A 20,431-nucleotide genomic window follows, 5' to 3' on the forward strand; every position below is an offset into this window, starting at 1 on the left:
GATTAATTTATTTTAATTTAATAATATACTCCTAGACATCTTGATTGTTAATAAATTTATTAAATTTTAATTTCTCTAGTTAGTAGTCTACCAGTTGAAATCCTGAAGCACTAATAATTCTTATTGAATTCTAATGGATAATTGGACCAGAATACTGACTACATGTTACGAAAACCCAGTAACAGGCTGAATGCTAGAAGGGCAGTCCTTTCTAGTATTCACTGGAGATCTCTATGCTTATTAGAAATCGCGTTTTTTGTAACACTTATGGACGCACATAGACCCTAGCATTATGACGTTTGTACGCACTCTGTGACATACCTCTGGACTTCTCCTTGCAGGTGCAGGGAGCGATCATCTCAGCTGAGAGGCAGGCAACACCGGCTGCAGTTTTAGCTTCCCCTAAGAGCACCGCCATCGCTGCCATCACCACCACCGCCCGCATTACTCCAGTACGCATCACGTCCAGCCCTTTCTTCCTTCAGTCCCTCTCCTCCTTGTAGCCTCTTTCAGTGTTTCCTGGGCTTCCTAGGGTCTTCTTCCTCTGCTGCTTCCTAGTTTTGTGGCCTCCTCTTCCTTCGTTGCTTCTTTCCTCTTCCTCCGTTGCTCCTTTCTTTTTCCTTCGTTGTTTCTTTTTTAGATCATCTTCTCTTTCGTTGCTTTCTTCTCCTCAACTCAGTTCGACCTCCAAACTTCCTCGTTACTCCAGACCTCAGGTGCTTTTATCCTTTGAGTCTTCCTGTCCGTTTCTTATTCCAAACTCTGAGTCGTCTTCTGTCCAGTCCTCACCTCCCACTCCGACCTGTCCAAGCCTCACCAGTTCCGTTCTATCCAAACCTCACCTCACACTACGCCCTGTACAAACCTCACCTCACTCACCGTTTTGTCCAAACTTCACCTCCCACTCCGTTCTGTCCAAGCTCCCTCTTGCGGCAGCGTCCCTGGCTTCCTCCACTGATGGGATCCTCTATCCTTCACTCACACTCCGAAAGTTTTGGAGGTACGAGACTAGATCCTTGCTGTTGCACTTGTGCTGGAGTGCAAAAGAAGATCCTAGAGTCCTTGCCGTACTGAAGGAAAGTATTTTGGCGCAGGTAAGAACCTGTAACTTGCTTCTTGCTGTAGTAGACTCTTCAGGTACAAGAGTACATCCAAAGGTCTTTTTTTTGTACGTGAGCGAAGAGCCTTTGATTATCGTTGGTGTAACAGCAAGGTTGATGAGTCAAGCATCCGGTGTTACACTCCTGGCACAACACTGGTCAACACAGCACAACACTGGTCAACACTGGTCAACACTGGTCAACGCAGCACAACACTGGTCAACACAGCACAACACTGATCAACACTGATCAACACTGGTCAACACTGGTCAACGCAGCACAACACTAGTCAACACTGGTCAACACTAGTCAACATTGGTCAACACTGGTCAATTCAGCACAACGCTGGTCAACACTTGACAACACTCGACAACACTGGTCAACACTGGTCAACACTGGTCAACGCAGCACAACACTGGTCAACGCAGCACAACACTGGTCAACACTGGACGACACTGGTCAACACTGGACGACACTGGTCAACACTGGTCAACACTGGTCAACGCAGCACAACACTGGTCAAAGCAGCACAACACTTGTCAACGTAGCACAACACTGGTCAACGCAACACAACACTGGTCAACGCAGCACAACACTGGTCAACGCAGCACAACACTGGTCAACGCAGCACAACACTGGTCAACGCAGCACAACACTGGTCAACGCAGCACAACACTGGTCAACGCAGCACAACACTGGTCAACGCAGCACAACACTGGTCAATGCAGCACAACACTGGTCAATGCAGCACAACACTGGTCAACGCAACACAACACTGGTCAACACTCTTCTGAAATAAACAGAAAAAATATGAATGAGGTAATGTACATTTTAAATTAAATCTAGAATGTTGATGGCAGCTGAGGTCAGTTTATTGACCTGGAGCGTCCACTCCCTCCCTCCAACACTGCTTTCTCCATCACTCCTCCAACACCCTCTTCCTCACTACTCCAACACAGCCTTCCTAGGTACTCCTACACCGCCTTCCTAGCTACTACATCACCCCCTTCCTAGCTACTACATCACCCCCTTCCTAGCTACTACATCACCCCCTTCCTAGCTACTACATCACCCCCTTCCTAGCTACTGCATCACCCACTTCCTAGCTACTACATCATCCCCGTCCTCGTTACTACATCACCCCCTTCCTAGCTACTACATCACCCACTTCCTAGCTACTACATCACCCCCTTCCTAGCTACTGCATCACCCACTTCCTAGCTACTACACCCCCTTCCTAGCTGCTACAACACCCACTTCCTAGCTACTACATCCTCCCCTTCCTAGCTACTACATCACCCCCTTCCTAGCTACTACATCACCCCCTTCCTAGCTACTACATCACCCCCTTCCTAGCTGCTACAACACCCACTTCCTAGCTACTACATCACCCCCTTCCTCGCTACTACATCACCCCCTTCCTCGCTACTACATCACCCCCTTCCTAGCTGCTACAACACCCACTTCCTAGCTACTACATCACCCCCTTCCTAGCTACTACATCACCCCCTTCCTAGCTGCTACAACACCCACTTCCTAGCTACTACATCATCCCCTTCCTAGCTACTACATCACCCCCTTCCTAGCTACTACATCACCCCCTTCCTAGCTACTACATCACCCCCTTCCTAGCTGCTACAACACCCACTTCCTAGCTACTACATCACCCCCTTCCTCGCTACTACATCACCCCATTCCTCGCTACTACATCACCCCCTTCCTAGCTACTACATCACCCCCTTCCTAGCTGCTACAACACCCACTTCCTAGCTACTACATCACCCCCTTCCTCGCTACTACATCACCCCCTTCCTAGCTACTACATCACCCCCTTCCTAGCTGCTACAACACCCACTTCCTAGTTACTACATCACCCCCTTCCTAGCTACTACATCACCCACTTCCTAGCTACTACATCACCCACTTCCTAGCTACTACATCACCCACTTCCTAGTTACTACATCACCCCCTTCCTAGCTACTACATCACCCCTTTCCTAGCTACTGCATCACCCACTTCCTAGCTATTACATCACCCCTTCCTAGCTACTACATCACCCCCTTCCTAGCTACTACATCACCCCCTTCCTAGCTACTACATCACCCCCTTCCTAGCTACTTTATCATCCCTTCCTAGCTACTACATCATCCCCTTCCTAGCTACTACATCACCCCCTTCCTAGCTACTTCATCACCCCTTCCTAGCTACTACATCACCCTCTTCCTAGCTACTGCAACATTGCCTTCCTAGCTACTTCATCACCCCTTCCTAGCTACTACATCACCCCCTTCCTAGCTACTGCAACACTGCCTTCCTAGCTACTGCAACATTGCCTTCCTAGCTACTACATCACCCCCTTCCTAGCTACTGCAACACTGCCTTCCTAGCTACTGCAACACTGCCTTCCTAGCTACTGCAACACTGCCTTCCTAGCTACTGCAACACTGCCTTCCTAGCTACTGCAACACTGCCTTCCTAGCTACTACATCACCCCCTTCCTAGCTACTGCAACACTGCCTTCCTAGCTACTGCAACACTGCCTTCCTAGCTACTGCAACACTGCCTTCCTAGCTACTGCAACACTGCCTTCCTAGCTACTGCAACACTGCCTTCCTAGCTACTGCAACACTGCCTTCCTAGCTACTGCAACACTGCCTTCCTAGCTACTGCAACATTGCCTTCCTAGCTATTACATCACCCCCTTCCTAGCTACTGCAACACTGCCTTCCTAGCTACTGCAACACTGCCTTCCTAGCTACTGCAACACTGCCTTCCTAGCTACTGCAACACTGCCTTCCTAGCTACTGCAACACTGCCTTCCTAGCTACTGCAACACTGCCTTCCTAGCTACTGCAACACTGCCTTCCTAGCTACTGCAACACTGCCTTCCTAGCTACTGCAACACTGCCTTCCTAGCTACTGCAACACTGCCTTCCTAGCTACTGCAACATTGCCTTCCTAGCTACTGCAACACTGCCTTCCTAGCTACTGCAACACTGCCTTCCTAGCTACTGCAACACTGCCTTCCTAGCTACTGCAACACTGCCTTCCTAGCTACTGCAACACTGCCTTCCTAGCTACTGCAACACTGCCTTCCTAGCTACTGCAACACTGCCTTCCTAGCTACTGCAACACTGCCTTCCTAGCTACTGCAACACTGCCTTCCTAGCTACTGCAACACTGCCTTCCTAGCTACTGCAACACTGCCTTCCTAGCTACTGCAACACTGCCTTCCTAGCTACTGCAACACTGCCTTCCTAGCTACTGCAACACTGCCTTCCTAGCTACTGCAACACTGCCTTCCTAGCTACTGCAACACTGCCTTCCTAGCTACTGCAACATTGCCTTCCTAGCTACTGCAACACTGCCTTCCTAGCTACTGCAACACTGCCTTCCTAGCTACTGCAACACTGCCTTCCTAGCTTCTGCAACACTGCCTTCCTAGCTACTGCAACACTGCCTTCCTAGCTACTGCAACACTGCCTTCCTAGCTACTGCAACACTGCCTTCCTAGCTACTGCAACACTGCCTTCCTAGCTACTGCAACACTGCCTTCCTAGCTACTGCAACACTGCCTTCCTAGCTACTGCAACACTGCCTTCCTAGCTACTCCAGGATGGTGTTTTCCTATTGTTGTTTTTTTTTACTCTGTTAATATTTTTAAATGCAATTTTGATATTAAAATTGTTCAGTATAGAAGGCATATCAAGTAAGTTTTCATGGTAAGGGAGAACCAACATATTTATAGTTGAATTAGGTTGGTTATCCTTTTTTTTTTTAATTATAAAAATTATTTCTAGCAATTTTAAAAGATTTATCAATTATTTTTGGGGTATTTTAACTCATTAGATATTTCACAAATCTTCAAGATTTGTTTATCTATGAATTCTGGGCTGTAAATACGCAAAGTTCTTAAAAACATGGATGAGAAGACATAAAGTTGACCTCGGTGGTGATGGGAAGAATAATAGTGCACATAAAAACAGATTTTTGTTGGTTTTCTGTAAATTTTAATTTTAAAATCATGGTTCCCCTTAATAAGTAAAACATCCAGAAAAGGCAAAGAGTTATTTTCTTCAAACTCAACAGTAAAATTTATGGAATGAATTAGACTAATTTAACAAGGAAATGATTTATATATATATATATATATATATATATATATATATATATATATATATATATATATATATATATATATATATATATATATATATATATATATATATATATATTCTTAGTCACGAGTCATAAAATATCATCAACATATCCATACCACTTAGCTGTACTGGGAAGGATTTTCTTAAGCAATGTTGTTTCAAATTATTCCATGTATAAATTACTAAGGACAGGTGAGAGAGGATTTCCCATTGCCATACCAAACTTCTGAGTGCAAAATTTGCCATTAAACACAATCTTTGTATCAACAATGCAAAGTTTAATAAGTTTAATGATAAGTGCTGGCTGTGATAAATCGTAATCAACAAGTTCTTCAGATAAAATAAATTATCAACTGGAACTTTCGTAAACAAGGAAGTAGCATCAAAACTAACCATGCTGAAATTATTTAAGTCATAGTTCTTAATTTATCTATCCTAAATGGATAGATAAATTAAGAACTTCCTGTAAATGATCATTTACAGGAAGGTCAACCTATGGAGCTAATAATAATAATAATAATAATAATAATAATAATAATAATAATAATAATAATAATAGGTCTGGCTGGATTACCTGGTTTGTGTGTTTTTATTAATTCAAACTTTCAGGGTAAAGGTGGACTAGTGGACGTGATTTTTTTAATTTATTCATCTTTGCCTTTCAAAAGCCGTTTTATTGTTTTATTAAAATTACTGTTAACAGAATCTAAGGGATTCTAAGTTTAGAATAAGTATCTGTGTCATTTAAAAGATTATTCATTTTATATTTGGTAATCAGTTTCTTTCAAAATTACTACTGAATCACTGAGGCAAATCCGTGTTCGGTACCCGAGGAAGCAGTTCGTGTAGTGGAATCAGTCCACTAACCCTGAGGAAGCCTCGCGGTCTTAGTTCTTAATTGCTTTTTTCTGCTCCATCAACACCACCTGCCCTGCAGCACCGTATGACCCTAGTGGGTTTAGCGCTTATTTTTTATTATAATAATAATTTCTTAAATGCGCTTGACGAGGCTAGGGCTTGCACACACACACACACACACACACACACACACACACACAGTTCCACACAAGAAACTAGTGGAAAAGCTGGAGGACCAGGCAGGAATAACAGGGAAGGCACTGCAATCGATCAGGGAATACCTGTCAGGAAGACAACAGCGAGTCACGGTACGTCGCGAGACGTCAGTGTGGGCGCCTGTGACGGGCGGGGTTCCACAGGGGTCAGTCCTAGGACCGGTACTGTTCCTGGTATTTGTGAACGACATGACGGAAGGAATATAGTCTGAAGTCTCGCTGTTTGCAGATGATGTGAAGTTGATGAGAAGAATTCAATCAGACGAGGACGAGGCAGAACTGCAGAGGGATCTGGACAGGCTGCAGGCCTGGTCCAGAAACTTGCTCCTGGAGTTCAACCCCACCAAGTGCAAAGTCATGAAGATTGGGGAAGGGTAAAGAAGACTACAAACATCACTCAAGGAAAAAGATCTTGGGCACACATCAACCAAATAACTGTTGCAGTGTATGGGCGCCTTGCAAACCTGAGAACAGCATTCCGACATCTTAAGGAATCATTCAGGACCCTGTACACCGTGTACGTTAGGCCCATATTGGAGTATGCAGCACCAGTTTGCAACCCACACCTAGCCAAGCACGTAAGGAAACTAGAGAAAGTGCAAAGGTTTGCAACAAGACTAGTCCCGGAGCCAAGGGGCATCTCCTACGAGGAGAGGTTGAAGGAAATCGACCTGACGACACTGGAGGACAGGAGAGATAGGGGAAACATGATAACGGCATACAAAATACTGAGAGGACTCGACAAGGTGGACAGAGACAGGATGTTCCAAAGATGGGACACAGCAACTTGGTGTCACAGTTGGAAGTTGAAGACTCAGATGAATCACAGGGATGTTAGGAAGTATTTCTTCAGTCACAGAGTTGTCAGGAATTGGAATAGTCTGGGAAGTGATGTAGTGGAGGCAGGATCCATACATAGCTTGAATTAAGAAGAGGTATGATAACGTTCATGGAGCAGGAAGATTGACCTAGTAGCGACCAGTGAAGAGGCTAGGCCAGGAGCAATGACTCGACCCCTGCAACCGCAATTAGGTGAGTACACACACACACACACACACACACACACACACACACACACACACACACACACACACACACACACACACACACACACACACACACACAAACACGACCATGTCACCAAGAGCTACAGGTAAAAATAAGGGAGACAATAGCCATGTGCAAACGAGTCCCAGAGACACTGCAGGAGAGGTAATGGGAGGAGGAAAGGGAAAAGTCAATGTTTATCCATGGACTTCAGGAGAGCGAAGGGAGGACACGCAATGGAAGACAGCAGGAGGAAATGGAAAACATCAAAGAAATAGGCGAGGAGGATATGAGTGAAATAGTATATTTTCAGAAGATAGAGGGGTATCCGAAGGAGAGAAACCGGCCAGTCAAGCTGATTTTCAGGACAGAAACGGTGCGAAACAGGATCCAGCTGAAGGAATTGCCATCATACAGCAGGGTGTTCCTAGACCTAGACAGAACCAGATCAGAACGACAACATCTGAGGGAGAGGGCACAGAAGCGAAAGGGCTAGGAGGGGAGATAAGGACAGAAACAGCATAGGACAAAGAGAGCAGGGCAGAGCAACAAACGCAGGCACACACAGAACTACCACTGGAACCCCACAACCAAACATGTTATCCCAACACAAACCACAATCCACACTTACAGACCCCCCCACCACACTACACTGTAGAATCCCATAGTACACTGCCAGGTCCCCCACCCTCACAGACCATCCAGAACACGGTGGTGGAGAGGAAACTTAAAGTATGGTACACCAACGCTCATGGAATAACGAACAAGTGGGAGGAGTGGCACGAAAGAGTCAAAGAGGCATTACTGGACATCATAGCTCTCACAGAAATCAAGCTCACAGGCATGGTAACAGATACCATCATTCTAACGGGGTATCAGATCCTGAGAAAAGACAGAGGGAACAGAGGGGGTGGTGGAGTGGCAATGCTCATCAAAAATCGATGGGATTTTGACGAACTGGAGAGAAGAGACAGAGGAGAAGCAGGAGACTACATAATAGGAACACTTCAGTCTGTGGGTCCCAAGGTGGTAATTGCAGTGATATATAACCCACCACAGAACAGCAGGAGGCCAAGAGTAATAGGGCAATGGTTGACACACTGACTGAAGTGGCCAGAAGGGCCCACGCAAGCAGGTCTGTGCTGCTGATTATGGGTGATTTCAACCACAAGGAAATCGACTGGGATGATGGAGGTGGTACTGGAAAACCTCATGCACCAACATGTAAAAGACATTACCAGAGAAAGAGGAGAGGATGAACGTGCGAGACTGGACCTAATATTCACCTTGGGTAGTGCAGACATTGAGGACATCACATATGAAAGACCCCTCGGGGCCAGTGATCATGTGGTTCTCAGCTTCGACTAGTACAAAACAAATTCTGGCCACAAAATAGAGCGAAACACCAACGTCAAAGACCTGGGAGTGATCATGTCGGAGGATCTCACCTTCAAGGACCATAACATTGTATCAATCGCATCTGCTAGAAAAATGACAGGATGGATAATGAGAACCTTCAAAACTAGGGAGGCCAAGCCCATGATGACACTCTTTAGGTCACTTGTTCTATCTAGGCTGGAATATTGCTGCACACTAACAGCACCTTTCAAGGCAGGTGAAATTGCCGACCTAGAAAATGTACAGAGAACTTTCACGGCGCGCATAACGGAGATAAAACACTTCAATTATTGGGAGCGCTTGAGGTTCCTAAACCTGTATTCCCTGGAACGCAGGAGGGAGAGATACATGATTATATACACCTGTAAAATCCTAGAGGGACTAGTACCGAACTTGCACACGAAAATCACTCACTACGAAAGCAAAAGACTTGGCAGACGATGCACCATCCCCCAAATGAAAAGCAGGGGTGTCACTAGCACGTTAAGAGACCATACAATAAGTGTCAGGGGCCCGAGACTGTTCAACTGCCTCCCAGCACACATAAGGGGGATAACCAACAGACCCCTGGCAGTCTTCAAGCTGGCACTGGACAAGCACCTAAAGTCAGTTCCTGATCAGCCGGGCTGTGGCTCGTACGTTGGTTTGCGTGCAGCCAGCAGCAACAGCCTGGTTGATCAGGCTCTGATCCACCAGGAGGCCTGGTCACAGACCGGGCCGCGGGGGCGTTGACCCCCGGAACTCTCTCCAGGTAAACTCCAGATAGTAGAGTTACAAGTGGAGAGGGAAGCAGGAAGGGCAGGACGAATGAAGCCAAACTACAAGCGAGGGGACTACACGGGCATGAGGAATTTCCTGCACGGGGTCGAATGGGACAGAGAGCTGGAAGGGAAGTCAGTAAACGAGATGATGGCATATGTGACAACAATATGCAAGGAAGCTGAGGGGAGGTTTGTACCCAAGGGTAACAGAAATAATGAGAAGGCCAGGTTGAGCCCTTGGTTCACCCAAAGGTGTAGAGAGGCCAGAACCAAGTGCACTAGAGAATGGAAGAAGTACAGAAGGCAAAGGACGCAGGAGAATAAGGAAAGTAGTTGTAGAGCCAGAAACGAATATGCACAGGTAAGAAGGGAGGCCCATCGGCAATACGAAAATGACATAACAGCAAAAGCTAAATCTGACCCGAAGCTGTTGTGCAGCCACATCAGCAGGAAAACGACAGTCAAGGACCAGGTAAGCAGGCTGAGGAAGGAAGGAGGGGAGATAACAAGAAACGACCATGAATTATGTGAGGAGCTCAACATGAGATTCAGAGAAGTGTTCGCAGAAGAGACCCCAGAAAGACGGAGAGGTGGGGTACACCTTCAAGTGTTTGACACAGTACATACAACCGAGGAAGAAGTGAAGAGGCTGCTAAGTGAGGTAGATACCTCAAAGGCAATGGGACCAGATAACATCTCTCCATGGGTCCTGAGAGAGGGAGCAGAGGTGATATGTGTACCACTAACAACAATCTTTAACACATCTATAGAAACAGGGCGACTATCTGAGGTATGGAAGAGAGCAAATGTAGTCTCACTTTTTAAAAAAAGGAGACAGACACGAAGCACTCAACTACAGACCAGTGTCACTGACATGTATAGTATGCAAAGTCATGAAGATAATCAGGAGAAAAATGATGGAACACCTTAAAAGGAATGAGCTTATCAGAGACAGCCATCATGGTTTCAGGGATGGGAAATCCTGTGTCACAAACCTGCTTGAGTTCTATGACAGGGTGACAGCAGTAACACAGGAGAGAGAGGGGTGGGTAGATTGCATTTTCTTGGACTGCAGGAAGGCGTTTGACACAGTTCCACACAAGAGACTAGTGCAAAAGCTGGAGGACCAGGCAGGAATAACAGGGAAGGCACTGCAATGGATCAGGAATAACTGTCAGGGAGACAACAGCGCGTTATGGTCAGTGTGGGCACTGTGATAAGCGGGATTCCACAAGGGTCAGTCCTAGGACCAGTGCTGTTTCTGGTATTTGTGAACGACATGACAGAATGAATTGACTCTGGAGTGTCCCTGTTTGCAGATGATGTAAAGTTGATGCGAAGAATTCAATCGGATGGGGACCAGACAGAACTCACAGAGGGATCTGGACAGGCTGCAGGCCTGATCCAGCAACTGGCTCCTGGAGTTCAACCCCACCATGTGCAAAGTCATGATGATTGGGGAAGGGCAACGAAGACCGCAGACAGAATACAGCCTAGGGGTCCAGAGACTACTAACCTCACTCAAGGAAAAGGATCTAGGGGTGAGTATAACACCAGGCACATCTCCTGAGGCGCACATCAACCAGATAACTGCTGAACCATACGGACGCCTAGCAAACCTAAAAACAGCAATCGTTCAGGACCCTGTACACCGTGTACGTTACGGCCCATACTGGAGTATGCAGCACCAGTTTGGAACCCACACCTAGCCAAGCACGTAAAGAAACTAGAGAAAGTGCAGAGGTTTGCAACTAGACTGGTCCCGGAGCTAAGGGGTATGTCCTACGAGGAGAGGTTAAGGATGATTACCTGATGACACTGGAGGACAGGAGAGATACGGGGATATGATAACGACATACAAAATACAGAGAGGAATCGATAAGGTGGGCAGAGACAGGATGTTCCAGAGATGGGACACAGCAACAAGGGGTCACAAGTGGAAGTTGAAGACTCAGAAGAATCACAGGGATGTTAGGAAGTATGTCTTCAGTCACAGAGTTGTCAGGCAGTGGAATAGTCTGGAAAGTGATATAGTGGAGGCAGGATCCATACATAGCTTTAAGAAGAGGTATGTTAAAGCTCGTGGAGTGGGAAGAGTGACCTAGTAGTGACCAGCGAAGAGGCGGGGCCAGGAGCTATGACTCGACCCCTGCAGGCACAACTAGGTGAGGAAGTATGTCTTATCTTAACACCACCTGTGTTATCTTAACACCACCTGTGTTATCTTAAAACCACCTGTGTTATCTTAACACCTGTATTATCTTGACACCATCTGTGTTATCTTGACACCACCTGTGTTATCTTAACACCACCTGTGTTATCTTAACACCACCTGTGTTATATTACCACCTGTGTTATCTTAACACCACCTGTGTTATCTTAACACCACCTGTATTATCTTGACACCATCTGTGTTATCTTGACACCACATGTGTTATCTTAACACCACCTGTGTTATCTTAACACCACCTGTGTTATCTTACCACCTGTGTTATCTTAACACCACCTGTGTTATCTTAACACCACCTGTGTTATCTTGACACCATCTGTGTTATCTTGACACCATCTGTGTTATCTTGACACCACCTGTGTTATCTTAACACCACCTGTGTTATCTTAACACCACCTGTGTTATCTTACCACCTGTGTTATCTTAACACCACCTGTGTTATCTTAACACCACCTGTATTATCTTGACACCATCTGTGTTATCTTGACACCACCTGTGTTATCTTAACACCACCTGTGTTATCTTAACACCACCTGTGTTATCTTAACACCACCTGTGTTATCTTGACACCATCTGTGTTATCTTGACACCATCTGTGTTATCTTAACACCACCTGTGTTATCTTACCACCTGTGTTATCTTACCACCTGTGTTATCTTACCACCTGTGTTATCTTAACACCACCTGTGTTATCTTGAACGCCACCTGTGTTATCTTACCACCTGTGATATCTTAACACCACCTGTGATATCTTAACACCACCTGTGTTATCTTACCACCTGTGTTATCTTAACACCACCTGTGTTATCTTAACACCACCTGTGTTATCTTAACACCACCTGTGTTATCTTAACACCACCTGTGTTATCTTGACACCATCTGTGTTATCTTGACACCATCTGTGTTATCTTAACACCACCTGTGTTATCTTACCACCTGTGTTATCTTACCACCTGTGTTATCTTACCACCTGTGTTATCTTAGCACCACCTGTGTTATCTTGAACGCCACCTGTGTTATCTTACCACCTGTGATATCTTAACACCACCTGTGATATCTTAACACCACCTGTGTTATCTTACCACCTGTGTTATCTTAACACCACCTGTGTTATCTTAACACCACCTGTGTTATCTTAACACCACCTGTATTATCTTAACACCACTTGTGTTATCTTAACACCACCTGTGTTATCTTAACACCACCTGTGTTATCTTAACACCACTTGTGTTATCTTAACACCACCTGTGTTATCTTAACACCACCTGTGCTATCTTAACACCTGTGTTATCTTGACACCATCTGTGTTATCTTAACACCACCTGTGTTATCTTAACACCACCTGTGTTATCTTAACACCACCTGTGTTATCTTAACACCACCTGTGTTATCTTAACACCACCTGTGTTATCTTACCACCTGTGTTATCTTAACACGTGTGTTATCTTAACACCTGTGTTATCTTATCACCTGTGTTATCTTAACACCACCTGTGTTATCTTAACACCACCTGTGTTATCTTAACACCTGTGTTATCTTAACACCACCTGTGTTATCTTAACACCTGTGTTATCTTAACACCACCTGTGTTATCTTAACACCACCTGTGTTATCTTAACACCTGTGTTATCTTAACACCTGTGTTATCTTAACACCACCTGTGTTATCTTACCACCTGTGTTATCTTAACACCACCTGTGTTATCTTAACACCACCTGTGTTATCTTACTACCTGTGTTATCTTAACACCACCTGTGTTATCTTAACACCACCTGTGTTATCTTAACACCACCTGTGTTATCTTAACACCACCTGTGTTATCTTAACACCACCTGTGTTATCTTAACACCACTTGTGTTATCTTAACACCACCTGTGATATCTTAACACCACCTGTGTTATCTTAACACCACCTGTGTTATCTTAACACCACCTGTGTTATCATAACACCACCTGTGTTATCTTAACACCACCTGTGTTATCTTAACACCACCTGTGTTATCTTAACACCACCTGTGATATCTTAACACCACCTGTGTTATCTTAACACCACCTGTGTTATCTTAACACCACCTGTGATATCTTAACACCACCTGTGTTATCTTAACACCACCTGTGTTATCTTAACACCACCTGTGATATCTTAACACCACCTGTGTTATCTTAACACCACCTGTGTTATCTTAACACCACCTGTGATATCTTAACACCACCTGTGTTATCTTAACACCACCTGTGATATCTTAACACCACCTGTGTTATCTTAACACCACCTGTGTTATCTTAACACCACCTGTGATATCTTAACACCTGTGTTATCTTAACACCACCTGTGATATCTTAACAACACCTGTGTTATCTTAACACCACCTGTGATATCTTAACACCACCTTCAGGAACTTTATTTTCTGGTTCTTGAATTTAGTGAAAGTGTATAACATACACTTAAGTGTAAGTGTATTAAGTGTATTAGTGAAGTGAGACCGTCATCAACTGTTGATAACCTATAAACGTTAAGTGACGTCTGTAGTGACATCTCTAGGGTTATTAACCCAGGGATGTTAATAACCCAGGGATGTTAATAACCCAGGGATGTTAATAACCCAGGGATGTTAATAACCCAGGGATGTCAATAACCCAGAGATGTTATTAACCCAGGGATGTTAATAACCCAGGGATGTTAATAACCCAGGGATGTTAATAACCCAGGGATGTTAATAACCCAGGGATGTTAATAACCCAGGGATGTTAATAACCCAGGGATGCTAATAACCCAGGGATGTTAATAACCCAGGGATGTTAATAACCCAGGGATGTTAATAACCCAGGGATGTTAATAACCCAGGGATGTTAATAACCCAGGGATGTTAATAACCCAGGGATGTTAATAACCCAGGGATGTTATTAACCCAGGGATGTTAATAACCCATGGATGTTAATAACCCAGGGATGTTAATAACCCAGGGATGTTAATAACCCAGGGATGTTATTAACCCAGGGATGTTAATAACCCAGGGATGTTAATAACCCAGGGATGTTAATAACCCAGGGATGTTATTAACCCAGGGATGTTAAGAACCCAGGGATGTTATTAACCCAGGGATGTTAATAACCCAGGGATGTTATTAACCCAGGGATGTTAATAACCCAGGAATGTTATTAACCCAGGGATGTTAATAACCCAGGGATGTTAATAACCCAGGGATGTTAATAACCCAGGGATGTTAATAACCCAGGGATGTTAATAACCCAGGGATGTTAATAACCCAGGGATGTTAATAACCCAGGGATGTTATTAACCCAGGGATGTTAATAACCCAGGGATGTTAATAACCCAGGGATGTTAATAACCCAGGGATGTTAATAACACAGGGATGTTAATAACCCAGGGATGTTAATAACCCAGGGATGTTAATAACCCAGGGATGTTATTAACCCAGGGATGTTAATAACCCAGGGATGTTAATAACCCAGGGATGTTAATAACCCAGGGATGTTAATAACCCAGAGATGTTATTAACCCAGGGATGTTAATAACCCAGGGATGTTATTAACCCAGGGATGTTAATAACCCAGGGATGTTAATAACCCAGAGATGTTATTAACCCAGGGATGTTAATAACCCAGAGATGTTATTAACCCAGGGATGTTAATAACCCAGGGATGTTAATAACCCAAGGATGTTAAAAACCCAGGGATGTTAATAACCCAGGGATGTTAATAACCCAGAGATGTTATTAACCCAGGGATGTTAATAACCCAGAGATGTTATTAACCCAGGGATGTTAATAACCCAGGGATGTTAATAACCCAGGGATGTTATTAACCCAGGGATGTTAATAACCCAGAGATGTTATTAACCCAGGGATGTTAATAACCCAGGGATGTTAATAACCCAGGGATGTTATTAACCCAGGGATGTTAATAACCCAGGGATGTTAATAACCCAGAGATGTTATTAACCCAGGGATATTAATAACCCAGGGATGTTAATAACCCAGGGATGTTATTAACCCAGGGATGTTAATAACCCAGAGATGTTATTAACCCAGGGATGTTAATAACCCAGGGATGTTAATAACCCAGGGATGTTAATAACCCAGGGATGTTAATAACCCAGGGATGTTATTAACCCAGGGATGTTAATAACCCAGGGATGTTATTAACCCAGGGATGTTAATAACCCAGGGATGTTATTAACCCAGGATGTTAATAACCCAGAGATGTTATTAACCCAGGGATGTTAATAACCCAGGGATGTTAATAACCCAGGGATGTTAATAACCCAGGGATGTTAATATCCCAGGGATGTTATTAACCCAGGGATGTTAATAACCCAGGGATGTTATTAACCCAGGGATGTTAATAACCCAGAGATGTTATTAACCCAGGGATGTTAATAACCCAGGGATGTTAATAACCCAGGGATGTTAATAACCCAGGGACGTTATTAACCCAGGGATGTTAATAACCCAGGGATGTTAATAACCCAGGGATGTTAATAACCCAGGGATGTTAATAACCCAGGGATGTTATTAACCCAGGGATGTTAATAACCCAGGGATGTTAATGACCCAGGGATGTTAATAACCCAGGGATGTTATTAAACCAGGGATGTTAATAACCCAGGGATGTTAATAACCCAGGGATGTTAATAACCCAGGCATGTTAATAACCCAGGCATGTTAATAACCCTGGCATGTTAATAACACAGGCATGCTAATAACCCAGGGATGTTAATAACCCAGGGATGTTAATAACCCAGGCATATTAATAATCCAGGGATGTTAATAACCCAGGCATGTTAATAACCCAGGGATGTTAATAACCCAGGGATGTTAATAACCCAGGCATGTTAATAACCCAGGGATGTTAATAACCCAGATATGTTAATAACCCAGGCATGTTAATTCAGGGATGTGAATAACCCTGGCATGTTAATAACCCAGGGATGTTAATAACCCTGGCATGTTAATAACCCAGGGATGTTAATAACCCAGGGATGTTTATAACCCAGGGATGTTAATAACCCAGGGATGTTACTAACCCAGGGATGTTAATAACCCAAACGTGTTAATAACTCAGGGATGTTAATAACCCAGGGATGGTAATAACCCAGGCATGTTAATAACCCAGGGATGTTAATAACCCAGGGATGTTAATAACACAGGCATGTTATTCCAGGGATGTTAATAACCCTGGCATGTTAATAACCCAGGGATGTTAATAACCCTGGCATGTTAATAACCCAGAGATGTTAATAACCCAGGGATCTTTATAACCCAGGGATGTTAATAACCCAGAGATGTTAATAACATAGGGATGTTAATAACCCAGGCATATTAATAACCCAGGGATGTTAATAACCCAGGCATGTTAGTAACCCAGGAATGTTAATAACCCAGGCATGTTAATAACCCAGGGATATTAATAATCCAGGCATGTTAATAACCCAGGCATGTTAATAACCCAGGCATGTTAATAACCCAGGCATGTTAATAACCCAGGCATGTTAATAAACCAGGCATGTTAATAACCCAGACATAACGCAGGGATGTTAATAACCCAGACATGTTAATAACCCAGGCATGTTAATAACCCAGGCATGTTAATAACCCAGGGATGTTAACCCAGGCATGGTAATAACCCAGGGATGTTAATAACCCAGGCATGTTAATAACCCATACATGTTAATAACCTATACATGTTAATAACCCAGAGATGTTAATAACCCAGGGATATTAATAGCCTAGACATGTTAACCCAGGCATGTTAATAACCCAGGGATGTTAATAACCTGGACATGTTAATAACCCAGGCATGTTAATAACCCATACATGTTAATAACCCAGGGATGCTAATAACCTAGACATGTTAATAACCCAGGGATGTTAATAACCCAGGCATGTTAATAACCCATACATGTTAATAACCCAGACATGTTAATAACCCAGGGATGTTAATAACCCAGTCATGTTAACCCATACATGTTAATAACCCAGGGATGTTAATAACCCAGAGATGTTAATAACCCAGTGATATTAATAACCCAGACATGTTAACCCAGGCATGTTAATAACCCAGGGATGTTAATAACCCAGACATGTTAATAACCCAGGCATGTTTGTAACCCAGGCATGTTTATAACCCATACATGTTAATAGCCCAGGGATGTTTATATCCCAGGGATGTTAATAACCCAGTCATGTTAACCCATACATGTTAATAACCCAGGGATGTTAGTAACCCAGAGATGTTAATAACCCAGTGATATTAATAACCCAGACATGTTAACCCAGGCATGTTAATAACCCAGGGATGTTAATAACCCAGACATGTTAATAACCCAGGGATGTTAATAACCTGGACATGTTAATAACCCAGGCATGTTAATAACCCATACATGTTAATAACCCAGGGATGCTAATAACCTAGACATGTTAATAACCCAGGGATGTTAATAACCCAGGCATGTTAATAACCCATACATGTTAATAACCCATACATGTTAATAACCCAGACATGTTAATAACCCAGGGATGTTAATAACCCAGTCATGTTAACCCATACATGTTAATAACCCAGGGATGTTAATAACCCAGTCATGTTAACCCATACATGTTAATAACCCAGGGATGTTAATAACCCAGAGATGTTAATAACCCAGTGATATTAATAACCCAGACATGTTAACCCAGGCATGTTAATACCCAGGGATGTTAATAAACCAGACATGTTAATAACCCAGGCATGTTTATAACCCAGGCATGTTTATAACCCATACATGTTAATAGCCCAGGGATGTTTATATCCCAGGGATGGTAATAACCCAGGGATGTTAATCCTGGGATGTTAATAATCCAGGGATGTTAATAGCCCAGGGATGTTAATAGCCCAGGGATGTTAATAACCCAGGCATTTTAATAACTCACTCATGTTATTAGCCCAGGTATGTTATTGACTCAGGGATATTAACAACCCACGGATGTTAATAACCCCGGGATGTTAATAACCCAGGGATGTTAATAACCCAAGGATGTTAATAACCAAGGGATGTTAATAACCCAGGAATGTTAATAACCCAGGCATGTTAACAACCCAGGGATGTTAATAACCCATACATGTTAATAACCCTCGGATGTTAAAACCTCTGGCATGTTAATAACCCAGGTATGTTAGTGACTCAGGGATATTAATAACCCATGGATGTTAATAACCCCGGGATGTTAATAACCCAGGCATGTTAATAACCCAGCCATGTTAATAACCCAGGCATGTTAATAACCCAGGCATGTTAATAACCCAGGTATGTTAACAACCCATTCATTTAATAACTCAGGCATGTTAAGACTTTTTAATAGCCCAACCTTAACATGATCACCTCAGTCTATACAACCTTAACATGACCACTTCTAGTAGTCCATCGCAGACGTGAACACTGTATACATACACCGGGAGGTATATATCTCTCAGTGTATACTCGTATATACTCTTGAGAGTTTACTTTCTTCCTCCTTTCAGGAGGTCGAAGTATTCTTACCTGCTGCTAAGATCTTCAAAATGAATCACAGTATCATTTATTATTATTATTAACGATTAGCCGGTATTTACCCGGCCCGGGCCTTTTCCATGTGGTGGCCCGGCCTTGGCTCCCTCTTTAGGGAGTGTCTGAGACCTAAGTCTCCCATGGGAGGAGGCACAAGTACCTCCTCATCTTTGGGACCAACTGTCCCCAGGCCTAGCCACAAGCTAGGCCTCTCTGGTCTGCCATCCCCGCCCCAAGGGAGCAAATGGGAATGACAGTCTTATGAGCTAAAAGCTCGGGCTCAGGCACCTACCCTACCCTAGATGGGTTAGGCATGGTGTCGATGACAGTATCATTTCATGCGTAGTAGTTTACGTGTAACGAAATATTGTGAATCAGAAAGAGAGCAACGTAGTATAGTCGATAATAATAATAATAATAATAATAATAATAATATTTATTTCTACAAGTACAACATATATAGACCATAGCTGACACTACTGTATAGAAAGCCGCTTGTTATGGAGAGCATTTCGGGCAAATTAGGTCAGTTATGTCCCAGGATGCGACCCACACCAGTCCACTATCACCCAGGTATATCTTTCATTGATAGTTGAACATGGACAGCAGGTGTCTTAAGGAAACACGTCCTAATGTTTTCCAGCCGTACCGGGAATCGACCCCCGGACCTCAGTGTGTGATCTGATTGCGCCAGCGATCGAAAAAAAACTGGCAGGAAATGGCAGAAATCGTACACCAAATCCAGTCATTCCTGGAGTGGAACCACAGTCGATGGCCTCCACTCCAAACCAACAGATACAGATACTAATGCCGGAAAAAAAATCCCCCCCCAGTACCAACAATACCACCAGTCCGATAACATTCTTCTTTGCAAATATACAGGGTCTAAAGCCAGCTACAAACAACAAAATACCTTTCATCCGTGGACTGCTTGCAGAGGCAAAGGCAATGTTCGCGGCTTTCACTGAGACCCACATAAAGGATCACTTGGACAACGAAGTATGGATCCCAGGTTACAACCTATACAGATGTGACAGAGTGAACAGGCAAAAGGGGGGGGTTGGCCTGTACATTGCAGAGTCACTTGTTTGCACAGAACTGCTTAATGCCTCAAATG

General features: G+C 43.8%; 1 protein-coding gene across 2 annotated transcripts in view; it reads right to left on the reverse strand.

The window, feature by feature from the left end:
- The window catches only part of LOC138853905 (leucine-rich repeat-containing protein 70-like), an 84,742-nt gene that overhangs the window by 56,128 nt on the left and 8,183 nt on the right, over positions 1-20,431 (reverse strand). The window contains exon 2 of one of the 2 annotated variants that reach the window (XM_070093544.1): positions 880-1,890. Coding sequence is in view for 1 of the 2 variants with exons in the window: in XM_070093543.1 (XP_069949644.1) it covers positions 322-460 (139 nt within the window). In the remaining variant the exon portion in view is untranslated. Of the gene's footprint in view, positions 1-321; positions 1,891-20,431 lie in introns of both variants that reach the window. The other variant, XM_070093543.1, reaches the window with a different exon arrangement.

This window comes from Cherax quadricarinatus, chromosome 43 (genome assembly GCF_038502225.1).
Source record: "Cherax quadricarinatus isolate ZL_2023a chromosome 43, ASM3850222v1, whole genome shotgun sequence".
Lineage (NCBI taxonomy): Eukaryota > Metazoa > Arthropoda > Malacostraca > Decapoda > Parastacidae > Cherax > Cherax quadricarinatus.